Source organism: Gobius niger (genome assembly GCF_951799975.1).
Source record: "Gobius niger genome assembly, chromosome: 19".
In the NCBI taxonomy this organism is placed as follows: domain Eukaryota; kingdom Metazoa; phylum Chordata; class Actinopteri; order Gobiiformes; family Gobiidae; genus Gobius; species Gobius niger.
The window spans coordinates 21470066-21483768 of NC_136870.1; the positions used below are offsets into that span (position 1 = coordinate 21470066).

At 40.3% G+C, this 13703-nt stretch overlaps 1 protein-coding gene across 1 annotated transcript in view; it reads left to right on the plus strand.

Moving 5' to 3' along the window:
* Nucleotides 1-13703, plus strand: part of prkcea (protein kinase C, epsilon a) — a 60804-nt gene that overhangs the window by 24936 nt on the left and 22165 nt on the right. The window contains exon 2 of the mRNA XM_079577148.1: nucleotides 5542-5605. Within this exon, the coding sequence (XP_079433274.1) occupies nucleotides 5542-5605 (64 nt within the window). The remainder of the gene's footprint in view (nucleotides 1-5541; nucleotides 5606-13703) is intronic.

Consider the following 13703-nt stretch of genomic DNA (forward strand, 5'->3'; position numbering starts at 1 on the left):
AACGGACAAGTGGAAGAAAATGGATGGATGGATGGATGAATCAATATCTACAGCTGTTACTGCTGCTGTTTAGCTTGTATTGGCGCGTTTGCTTACTGCAAAGCAATGTGTGGAATCATTTACATTACGCTGATAAACTAAGCCAATGATAGGCTCTCTCTCACACATTTTAGTCCAATATGTACGAGGACTACGGATGGAAAGTAGCCCATGACTAAATCTGCTACATTGACACAAAATAATTGTACTGAGTGTTCATTAATGTGTTCTGTCCTCTCCAAATAAACAAACACAGTTTACAGTGCAGGTAATTCCAGATTGTCTTGTTGTTACATCATAAGACAGTCATTAAATGAAATATGTCAAAACTAAGGCCTTCAAAGTAATTTAGAAAATATTGGACTGCAATACTTTTTGTATTGATATTCACCAAGTATCGCAATATTTTCAATATTTGTGTTTGGAGGCATTTTTATCCTGCACTCCTTTGTTTTCCAATAATATTTACACAGCACTCTGTGTTAATGCACTTTTCAATCTTGACACTTTAATAAATGTAAAATGGCATTTGGTTTATTTTTGCACATTTTTACTTACTGTATCGCAGTACATATCGGATCAGCTCCTGAGTATCGAGATATGTATCGGATCGCGACAAAAGTGGATCATCCCGGCCCTAATAGAAACCCTGTAAATTAGAAAAATAAACAGGCCTAATCATCATCTAGACCAGTGGTTCCCAACCTTTTGTTCCTTGGTGCGTGTGCTGCAGTCTTGCTGCGTCCAAAAGTGTGAGCCCACAAATGTATCAAAGCATAAAAATGATTTTTTGTAAGTACTTATCCATCCATCCATTTTCTTCCCCTTTTCCGTTGCTGGGTCATGGGTGCAGCTGTTGGAGCTTCCCAAAACACACCAGCCCTTTATGGCTCCTCCTGCAGGTGGTGGGGAAGGACGGCCTCAGGATTCTCAGGCCTGTTGGTCTCTCATAAGGGGCTTCTGAACCGCTCTTTGTCTGACCCGTCACCTAGGACCAGTTTGCCATGGGAGACCCTACCAGGGGCACGAAGCCCCCGATCAACAGAACTCCAGGATCATTCGGGCGCTCAAACCCCTCCACCCCGTTATGGTAGCTGTTCCAGGAGAGTTTTGTTTTGACATCATTTGTTGCAATTTTTGTCATATTGCACAGCCCTATTGCTTTGTTCCAGCCCAAAGATCAGAGTATTTAAAATGGACTTTGATGCATCTTTGGTTACTTGCTGAATCGGAATGTTGGCGATGGTTTTTCTGATTCACTCCAGCCTGTTGCAAACCTCCTGTGTTTAGATTAATGAGAGCAGTGCGCTAACATTTCAGCATACAGTTTATTTAATGCTCACCTCTCCCCTCAGTCCTCACTCAAATCCCTACTGGGACTGTTTGCCTTTGTGAGTGTGTCCTAATTGAAGTAACAGGATTAAGCCAATAAACTGGAGACGCCTGCTCCTCTCCTGCGCTCGCTGTTTGGGCAGTGCCAGTTCAGGCTGTGGAGGTCCTTTCAAAATGAGGAATATAGTGAAACCTGTTCTTGTGTTAAGGCAAGCAGAATTCAGTTTTGGCTATAGTGCATATTTTTGGCCACTAACAAGCATAACCTTTAAAACTGAGTGCGCGGGAAAACACCCAGTGACACCTGTGTTGTGTGGCTTTGAGGATTTGCATAGGGAGGCCGTCGCTTACTTTTTATTCAAATGTGAACAGTCTTACTGTAAATGTAAATCACATGTTTCATGCTCCTCGGTTAAACAGAGCCGCAACAATGAGGCAGTGAATCAACGACGACCACCGGGAGACAAGGACTTGATTTACAGCCCTGTGTGATATTACGCTGCGTTCACGTGATCTCGGGTGCGTGTTTTCCAGAAATGTGACATTATTGCTCCAACTTGGGAAGTGTTTATGTGTTTTTTTCCCCCTGGAAAGCACAAACTACTGCCTTTGACCTCTTAAAGGAACAGGCGTTCTTCCATACTGAGATATGTTCTTACCTGAGCTTAGACGAGTTGATCCGTACCTGTCTGGTCTTTGTGCCCGTGGAAGAGCGTGGTCGCTTCTAACTTCACCCCTGTGTGGAGCTATAGGAAAATGCTGGTAGAGGCCAAATGCTAACAACATCTTTGGTCTTTGTGCATGACTGAGGGCACACACAAAGACCAGACAGGTACACATCATCTCGTCTAAGCTCAGGCAAGAACATATCTCAGTGTGTACAAACGGTGGCCTGTTCCTTTGACCACCGGCTTAGCCGAGTGCATTTTCTCCAGTTCGGCTTTATCCAAAAATAAAAGCTTCCTGCAGCCTATAGGCCAGCTTAACACCTCATTTGAAAGCTAAGACCTACAAAACTGATCGTAATGGATATTTTTCCTCATGTTGTTGGTGTGTTATCATCATTTTTTGACGGTTTTTGTTTCATCACCTTTTTGTTGCTCTTTTGTGGCTTTTGTGCCGCGTTCTTGTCACGTTTTTGTTGTATTTTTGTCACTTGTTAATGTTTTTTTCCATCGCCTTTATGCCACTTTTTTGTAGCTCGTTAGTTGCGTTTTTCATCCTCCTTTTCGTCGCTATTTTGACGTAGTTTTCAAGCTTTTAGATTTGGTTGAAGCCTAACTGAGGTTAAGAGAGAGCAAACCAATAAGATATAAGGCTGGCCTCCTCAAAAGCCACTGTTTTTTATTGAATCGAATATCATTTTTTTCTTTAGCTAGCATCACAGCACAAGTCTGTCTTATTAACGCACACAGTAAACTCATGAAAGTACCAAGGGGCTCACATTTGAAGGATAAATGAACAAATCAGCACGAACCATTTCAATACATCGCAAACCCAGACGTTTACCCTGACGCACTGGGAGTTTACGATGTTTCCACGATGATACATTTGCGCTCTTAAAACGCTCGCATCATAGCACACAGTATAAACCTAAACGAACTCATAAATGTGAAGTATCGGGACGCGCTGAAGCCACAAACAAAAAGAGCCAGAGAGGAGTCGGGGGCCACGGCTAACATTTTCAATCTAGCTTCCTCCCTGTGTCATTGTTTGATAACAGGGGGGGGGGAATACAGAAGTGCAGGAGCTTCAAAACAAACCCTATCAAAGTGGAAATGTCATCTCGCAGCTACATGAACGGTTGTCTTTTTGCCCATGAATTTGAACCGCGCTGTCGGGCCGAAGGGAGCCAGGCAGTGCGTCCCGGGACACTGTGGACCTGCTGTTTGCTCGATGCATAGATCTTTACGTGTGTGTGTGTACGTGTGTGTGTGTGTGTGTGTGTGTGTGCGTGTGTGTGTGTGTGTGTGTGTGTGCGTGTGTGTGTGTGTGTTTGTGGTTGCATAAGAGGATCTGTCCAGGGCTTAACCAGGATTTAGGGCCGTCTCTCTCACTCTCTCCTCGCCGCCATCGCAGTAATTGTACTTCATTGCGGCTACATGATGTCATTATTTCCCAGTACGCAGAGGTTATGACACAGTGGAAGAAACATTGTGAAAAAATATATGTATGTTTGCTGAATTTTTTGGAATAATCCTTCATATTAAGACTAGGTAGATATTTGTAGTTTTCTGTAGATGATACAGTTTCTATCACATAACATAACTGTAACAATTGTGACCATTCAAAAGGTAACTTCGGATGCAGTTTATCTCGCAGGGCTTGTCCAAATCATGACTAAACCTGGATTTAGCTGAGTTCTTGTTCAGGCTTGTGTGCAGCCCTGTTTAAACCCGGACTAAACCAGTTCTTTATAAAGAAGACGGCGCGGAACAGCGTGTTTTATATAACGTCCGTATAACTGATATTTCCCGCCATAAACCAGAAAAGTACTTTGTGAGGATGATGTAATGATCTGCCATAATCCAATCTGTGATCATTATGCCAAACGTTTAAAAGTTAATACTAAAATATCTGCACGGGGCTAAAAATGTAGAGCCCACGTTTTCACACTTTCTCCCACAATAACAAGATAATGTTCTGAAAGTTACATTTCTAGTGCAAAAGGTCTGTAGTTGCATTTAATTTGGATTAAAGCAGCAGAAGCAAAGCCTCAGGGACAACACTGTGCAGTTGGGCTCGTAAAATGACTGTACAGCCATGTAGGGCAGTCGAGTTACAATTAACGGGTCACGAAGACTGACGTTGTTTATTTATTGCACATAATTAGGGCCGGGTACCGTTAAACAACACCCGTCTGGTATCGCAGTAAAGGGTTTAAGTACTACTGGTATTGGAAAAGTGAAAGTATTGAAAGCAGAAAAGAAAGTTGTTCAAGTTTTGGTGCTGTTGGTCATTGAAATTTAAAAGGAAAAGTTAAATACAAGATAAAAATTGGGGGTAAAAAGGGAAAAAGCAAGTGGAAAAATTGGTGTAAAATGGGGAAAATTGGAGAAAAAATTTAGAAAAATTGGAATTAATTTGGGGGGGAAAAAAATGAAAATTTAAATAAAATGTATAATGATGATGATGATGATGATGATGATGATTATTATTATTATTATTATTATTATTATTATTACAATTTGGGGCAAAATTAGGGGAAAAAATTTAAATTTGGGAGAAAAAAGTGGAGAAAAAAGGGAAAAACAGGTAGAAAAATTGGTATAAAATGGGGGGGAAATGGGGGGAAAAAAACATAGAACAATTGGAATAAATTTGGGGAATAAATTGAAAGAAATTGAAAAATTTGGGGCAAATTGGGGGAAAAAAATTAATTTGGGAGAAAAAAGTGGGGAAAAAAGGGAAAAACAAGTGAAAACATGTTTATTAATTTGAGAAAAATGGCGAAAAACATAGAAAAATTGGGATAAATTTGGGGGGGAAATGGGAAAAAAAAACTTGGAAAATTTGGGGAAAAACTGGGGAAAATGTGGGGGACTTGGAAAGTATTTTTTTCTGCCCTTTTGTAGTTAAAGGAAGTTTCTTGGTTGTTTCACCTCAAACAAATGAGACAAATGCATAAGAAATTAAATGGAAGGAAAAGGGTTTAGTATATAAAAAAAAAAAGTATAGGTATCAAAAACCAAGCATCGTTAAAGTACAGGTATCGAAAAGAATTTAGCGGTACCCAGCCTTAAACATAATATCCCCTGAAAACAGTAAAATGATCTCTATTGGGACAGAACTTGCTAACCTTGACGTTTACACCTCTGAAGCTTATTCTGAAATGCATGTGATTCTTGTGTTAGTTTGTTGTTCATATCCTAGGTACTTAATGTGCACTTAAAACTGATTCTTGACTTTAAAACATATATTGTAAATCTAATCTCTAATAGTTTAGACCTTGTTCTGTCCTAGCATAGACCTAGAAATACCCTACTCCGAACATTACTGTCATGCTTTAGTAGCTAATAATAGCATGTTGAAGTATCTGATAATGAGTGTGGTGCTGCAGATTAGATAAACACTACCTCTCGCCGGTTTGTTTTTGCCACATAAGGACACCATTTTTTTTGTCAGCGCATTATAATGACTGTGTTTAACCGGGTCCCCTCCTCTCTGCAGATCGACTTGGAGCCCGAAGGGAAAGTCTATGTGGTCATCGACTTGTCCGGCTCGTCCACCGAAGGTAAGACCACCATCTGTCATTCATATACAGTATATACATCTGAGCTGCTGATAGTCTTGTAGTAGTGAGAGCCGCAAGCGTTGGTCTCGTGAAGCAAATCCTGGTGCACTTCCCCTTCGTTTGTGCAGCTGGTGAATGCAACTGACTCTGCGCCGCATCAACGATTCCGCCCCCAAAACCTAGAGCCAACGGGAGTAAATGAAACAAAAGTCCCTGTTTCTTAAATGCCGTAGGTCTAAACACAGGTATATAAATCTCCATAGAGGGTTTTCCTGTAAATATCCCTATCTTTATACATACTTTTTGATTTGGAAATTGTGTGTAATATAAGGGTTTTCTGGCAGTGTTTCCATCCGACATTGACATTCTGCCCCCTGCTGGTTAAGGTTTGTTATGCAGACGAGTTACTCACTCAAACAACCACACTCACACACAGGGATGGAGGTTAGTATGCAAACTTCGGGTTACAGGACTCTGCCCTCTGAGCCACAGTCATAGCAGTAAAAGCAGCTGTAGTTTTTGTCCTCATACTTTTGATCAGCAGAATGTGACCCTCAGTTGGCCTGCAGACAGGGCGGGTTCATGGGTAATCCCGGTGTTTCCTGGAAGGATTCTGACGCTTCACACAGACAGCCTGTGCATCCCAGTGACAATGGTTTAAAATAGAATCGATTACATATAGTGGAGTAGTGGAAGTTTCAAAGCTGTCGCAGTTGTTTTGAGCTGAGGATGTTTCGCCCCTCGTTTGAGAAGCTTCATCATGCAAACACGCTTTCCTATTGATCAGCGACGACAATGCTACTTTGACAGTGGGTCACGAAACATTTGGAGCAGAACTATTTTGTTTGCGTCAAATGGAAGTTAGCTTTTAGCTTCAAGGATATAGTATGGACAATAATAATCACAGAAAGCTCTTCTGGTGATGTCATTACATCCTGTGTGAAGTTTGTAACATGTTGTAAGTGGCCATCAGCGTGTTATGCCATGTTTTGTTAGGGCTGGGCAATTAATTGAAATTTAATCGAAATCGTGACCTCTACTTTGGTCAATCTCAATAATCGTCATGGGACTTCATAATCGGCAGGTTTACAGCCATTTCTTTGGCTCAAACAGTACCTAGTTTGGGAGTTTGGATGATTCAATCGAATACTTTTGTGCGTTAAATGAGACTTGATGAAAGCATTTGTTTTTGTTCTAGCTGAGGTTTGAATAAAAGATGTATCTAATTTTATGAACCAGCAAGATGTATTTAATTTATTATGAAAAAAGACAATTGAATCAAAAATTGACATAAAATTGCGCAGCCCAATGTTATGTAGATATATAATATATATTTATTTCAATGAGACACACTTACCTCCCCATAGGAATAAAACAGTATAGGAAAGAGTTATTACCCGGGATCTTAGTAACATGTTGCTATACGACATTTTCTGCATAGTCCAAACCTAATGTTTGGCTACCTGTTGTGAAAGAAAAGCACTGATGTATACAAACAAACAAACAAACATGGAGACGAGCTGGTGATGTCCTGTTCCTCTCCTCTGTGGAGAGGTGAGCTCACTGTTAAGACACATGTTTTTGAGTTTGGGACACACCATATTGCAATATTTATTAGTGCCTAGAAATTTTACGAATTTCAACAGTAAATTCCACTCATAGGCAATTTGCTTTTCATCAGTATGTATCAAAACCAGACCAAGAAAAATGTACTTTATCAGGACCATAACATAAGTGGGTCAAAACTAGGACAATTATGATGATGAAAAAATATGTAAAACCATTGTGTTTTTGCAGAATATTGTGGCTTTTTGCTTTATGAATAGAATAGTGTGATGGTAATTTGCCGATTAACAGCCCTGCACAGCCTTGTTTTAAGGTAGTTTTGACCGATAAAGACACTCATAAGAGAATCAATGCTGGTGCTACAAAGCCATAATTAGGCATGATATAACCTGTAAGTGAACGCTGGCTTGCATGTGCCCTATGGGAGTCTAGCGGTCTTTCTCATGACTTTCCTGCACCTGCGTATCTTCACACCTGATATAAATAGAAAACGCCGCCGGCTCCTCTCATGGGCGCGTGTTAGGTCAATGTGGAGAGAGAACGAGGAAGAGTGGAGGAGGAAGAGGAGGAAGCACAAGCCCCAGAGGACAGCGTGGGCCGGGCATGTACATTACCAGTAATAATAGATGCGCTCGCCATCCTAATGTATGGACTACATTATAATAGAGAGTATCCACACATCCTCGTACATATCACAGCACTGAGTCAAGGCGAGTCTGGGTTACACTGAGGCTACGTTCAGACTGCAGGGCTGGCAATGGGAAAGTTGTGGGAAGTTAGCGGGGCCAATACATCAATAACCGAAACATTTTAAGAGAAGAGAGACAGTTTTTTGGAAAGGATAAGCCAGGTTTAAATGCACAGTTTTAAATTGTTGAGAGATTTGTTCAGAGGAGATGTTAACCTATGATGCATCATCATCAGTCCTTATATTTGAAGAGTATAGTGGTGCTAGGCTAGTGCTAAGCTAGTGCATATCTATGGTAACCATAGATGTATATATAAAGGCTAGATGTCTCATACACGCTGCTGGCCAATGAAGGGCGACGTCCGCACACGGCAGGCATCTTGCCACAGGGAGCTCGCTCACTCATAACATTGTGTTTTATGGTGCATGTACTTCTAAATAACTGATTTTCAAAGGGTTTGGTTTGTTATTAACCTCAGATTATAGGCTATTGCACGTATGACACTGCATACATATGAATAAAAAACGAAAATCTTTGTTTCAACATGTTGCATTCAGTATTATAGTCACGTTAATAACTAACAAACCGTTTGTAAATACGTGACGATTTCAGTGAGATATGAGGATTTGTGTTCGTGCTGATCACTCACTTACGAGAGCTTGCCAGAAAGCTTCCCTGTGGCGAGATGGCCGCCCGTTATGCCGGAAGTGACACTGCCTTAAGACATCTAGCCTTTATATATATCTATGATGGCAACTAGTAGCCTGCATTAAAAACCTCTTCAAAATCACGGGGTTGTCCTCCAAACGTTGCCTTATCTGACTTGTAGAAAGCTCCTTTGTGAATTCCACGTGTAGTAATGCGGCCGCGGGTAAACAAACTACTGTAGATCTGGTAACCGAGCAGATCACTCTGCCGCTGTGTAGCTACAACCAGGAAGCTGATGCTGCGCAAATATAAGTTGGCAAGATGGTTATACAAAAAAAAATTAAGTTCAAAGTGATTTGCACTGTGCTTGTATCAGACTGTTTTTAGTGCATGCTACTAGTTACTACTACCATAGACATGCGCTAGCCTAGCACGAGCTTAGCATCTCTAAACTCTTCAAATATAAGCACTGCAAGAACTAAAATATATATATATCTCCAGAAATCAACAACACTCTGGATAACTAGGAAATGAGGCCCTATGTAAAAAAAAATCCTGAATATCCCTTTAACTCATCTTTTATTAAGGCTAAATAAGGTGTAGTTATTATAAAGAATGGATCTCTAAACAGTAGCTCTCCAGCCTTTTCTTGGTAGCTCGCCAAAGGCTTTCTACATTTCTTCACGCGCTTGTCAGGTCACATGTTAGAAGATTTTTTTCTGAAGATTTGAACAGAATCTGCAAAGGTACATAAAGTGAAGTACATGGACAAACCAAGTAATTTTCTTTAATTTTGTCAAAATATCCAAGCTACAAAATCTCTCCTCCACCTAAGAGAGCTACACGTAGAGTAGCTCTCTGGTGGTTTTGTTATGTAACAGTATCTCACCGGGTAAAAAAGCTTGGAGACCTCTGTTATAAAGTGTTACCGAAATATGTTTTGTCTGCAGTATCTCTCCAGTTTATTCCTGGCATATTCCTTTGTGGAGTTTTGGTGGATTAGTGCTGGTTTTAGACACTGTATACGGCACTCAGAGCTGAGTGTTTCTGCGAATACGTTATTTACATGATGTGAATAAGTAAAAGGAGAAAGACAATAAATGCATTCTCCGTGAACCTCAGCCATATTTGATTGCCGCCAGTGCTAGTTTCTGCGGTGAGGGGAGTCCCTGCACAGAAAGAGATCGAATGCGAGGTTTACTCTGCGCCTCCCGCTCCGTTCCCCCACCCGACGGTCCGTTCGACTGCTGACCTCACAACCCACGCGCCTCCCATACTTGACCTCCCTCCGCCGAGTTCAACCACGCTAATGTATGCTGATGCGACGGGATAAATGTCAGGGCACGCTTTCACAGGAGGCCGAGGAGAGATAGCGGGAAAGAAGTGGAGATGGAGGTGGTATTTTTAGCAACTTTTTTTCTTTTTTTTTCTTCTTGGTACAATCTGTGCTGCGCAGAAACATGGAGACTTCTCCGCTCCTTCTGCATCGTGATTTCAGGAAATTAAATAAGAAATAATCTCGGTTCTAATCTTCCCATCTGCAGACTTGGACTCGCTTTGTGTTGTGTGGACTTTTTACCTAAATAGAAAAAAAATAGAACTCACTTTTTTCCCTCATTTTGATTATAATTTAGTATTTTAAAGCCTTGTCTTGACATTATTTGATTAAAATATAATTGTGTAGGATTTTTGTGTAATCCTATAGCACACTCAATTAAAAAGCGTGGGTTTAGGGTTGTTCAAATTATTACTATATCGACTTATCATTCAATAAATGACAGATAAACAATACATTTAGCGTATTTACATTTTCCTCACATTTTTCTAATGTAATATTTTATTTTTATCCTTACTAGGTTGTATTTTATTGTATTTCATGCATGTAGTGGGATAATTTAGTAACTCATGCCCCTAGAGGCCATTAGCGCTACTGCAGGTGTCGTAGCATGTTGCAGTTTTTTACTCATTAATTGTCTGTGAGAGTAAATGCTACGCTGACAGAAATGACAAAGGGAGAGAGGGGTATTGTGCGTCCAATTACGCAATGGAGATTATTTTTTTCACTCAAATCTGGCTGTAAATACTGTTTAAGTGGTGCTAGCCCACAGTTAGCTTTGCCCGTTAGCATGTTAGCTTCTTCTTCGTTGAAAGATGAAAGATAAAATACCCCCCAATCATCCCATTAACACTTGTATCACCCCCAGAGGGACTGCAGAAAGGATTTATTAAGGTAGGAAGGAAGCTTTTATTGTCATTTTTAAAAACCTTTTTGACCTTTAAGTGACCCAGTGCCTGGCGCCTGTACTTTCCATCACACGATGCTCCAGGATCAGTTGATTTTTAGACTTTCTGTTTGGTTTTCACTGCTGACGGACGCTCTCACCAGAAAACCTAAAAAACAATTGATCCATGAGCGTCGCAGGGGCCTCTTTAATGGAAAGTAAAGGCGCCTTTAAACCATACAGCCATTGGGTCATGATAAGGTCAATTACGCACAAATATTTCTCATAAAAAAGTTCCATAATGCGCCTTTACACTTTAGAGTGAGTTTCTTTGGCATTAAAAGGTCTACTGTGATGTTGTTTACTGCAATATTTTCGTGATTATATAATGTTATCAGTACAATCCATTGAATTGAACATGTGTATATCATATCATTGGAAGCTGATAAGTAATTTTATGAAAAAATAAAATACACTATGCCTTGCTACTTACTAATACCAAGTACTGCTATGACTACTATTATCTTTTACTGAATAGCCTACACTTATTACTGTCAGAACAACTCAGATACTCCCACTTGTACTGCTACGATTGTACTAAGTGCTACCCCCACAACTATTAAAATTGCAACTTATTACTACCATTACCACTTCTACTGTTCAACATGGAACCGCTGCCTGTCACCAAGATCAAAATACACCCATTTGGAGACTCAAAAATCACATTCTCTTGATTAAATTACTGAAAGTAGAACGGTAATAGAAACCCTCGACATTCAATTAACATCTGCGAATGTAAGGGAAAAGTCTATTAAGGGCATTGGGGAATTAATCTTTTACTTATGGAGCTGCTCATTTGAAGGGCTCTTTTGTGAGCGTTTAACCATGTTATAACATTATGTCCTCATCGTTTTGCTTTATTTCACGTGTGTTTCAGTAATTCATTTAATTTGTCTCCCTCTTCTGACAACACAACGCCAGCCCACACTCCGATATATACGATACACAGTAGGACTGGGCGAAAAAATAATCATGATTATTTTCCCCATATTGATCGATCTCGATTTTCGATTCGATTTTTTTGTTTAAAAGAAAAAAACAATAAATGTGGTCTTTCCTGGACGAGTATGTAAACAGATGCGGCGGCCAAACTGAAAACTGCAGCTAATTCATCAGAAAAAACAAACACCACACTTCTAGTGTCACAGTAAAACATCCCCATGTCACCCCTTCACCTGGACAAGCAACACACAAACATCTGCAACACACAAACATCTGCAAAGGAGACGCAAAAAACTGGAATGTTTGAAGAATGTCAACGAGCTCATGTTTATTCTTTATTCTTTATTAGGATCCCCATTAGCGCCCACAAGTGGTTGCTAGTCTTCCTGGGGTCCTGACACAATATAAAATTACAAAACAGTTAAAACAGAATACATGAATGTTGCACATTTCATAAAATCATACAACCTTATAGGACATATAGGACATGGTGACTATTGCTCACATGTACTGAGCTAATTGACCTTTTACTTTCAGCTTAAAATGTGGTTTATTTTTAGTGTTTCTAATTTTAAAAGGAAACGAGTTCCCGGCGTTTGCTCCTCCGTACAGAACAGTTCTTTTCATTGAATTACTTTTTGGTCTGGGAACAACCAAATAGTTTGTCTTCACTTGGCTAGTTACATATCTGTGACAAAACCCGCTGAATAAGAGTTTGTTAAACAAAAAACTGGGCTGTTTGTCCATCAAAACCTTGTGCATGAACATGAGGACATGAGGGCTGTAGTTTGGCCTCAACCGTTAACCAAGACAGTCTCTTGTGCATCTCATGGACATAAGTGTGGAAAGGACAGCTCTGTTCTGAGCAATCTGAAGTTTCTGAAGATGCTTTTGTGTAGCATTGGACCACACTATGGGGCAGTGATGTAGGTGAGACAATACTATGCTTTGGACAACAGTTTTCAGAACAGGAGTTGGGCAGCAAGCAGAACAAATTGTTTGTGTGCGGAGCCTCAAAAGGCCACAACGTCACGGATTGAAGCGCTAACTTAATATGTAGATTAAGACATGAGTAAACCGCTCATTTATTAGTAAAAAAGTCAGACTTACAATTCACTGTTAGAAGTCCAGATAATCCACCACTGCAGCCTCACATGGTCCAAATAGCGATCGATAGTTTTCCTCTTGAAGGTTTAAACTCTTCATCCCCGTGCGCGTCCTGGTCCTCTGAGGCTCCTCATATGTTTCTGTTTTGCCCTTTTGACGTGTTAGCGCAACTTTGTAGCTAATTTTACGCGTAAAATCACCAGGGCCTCTCCTGTAGCTGTCGCATGTATCATCCGCGCTTCCTGTTTGTTTGGGCCGAGTGTTTCCCTGGGATTGACCTGACAGGCGCTGCAGCTGCGCTGTCCATATTTTTTTCCAGACAGGTCCGGCCAATTCTCCTCGATTAAAACGCGCCACGCGGTTAACATGATCGACCTTTATTATAATCTCGATTTATTTTTTCCAGCTCTAGTACAGAGATTTCCATTAAGTTTTGCCTCAATTATATAGCAAAGACAAGAGACACTGGGTCACTGGTACCAAAGGAGTGGGTGCAAACTCGTCAGGCTGAATAAAAGTAAAAGCCAAAATAATGTATAGGACCTTTAAGTCTCATTACAGTCAAAAGATGTTAATGTACTGAACAGATGAACTACTTGTGTATGAAAGATATGTTTGAGCAATATATGGGTATTTTACAATATCGGCTATCAGCTGATATTTGGCCGATAAAAGACCAATATCTCCAAAACCGAAAGTGATAGAGACTTCCTGTTTTTTGTATTGGAAAATTAAAAAGGCCTCAGGGGAGGTGAGAAATATTGCAGTGAAAATCTCACAAGTTTGTGCACCTCTGAGACACCTCTGAGGATTGTATTTATATATTTTATACAGCAGACTTTTCCTTATAATTTCAGAACCATA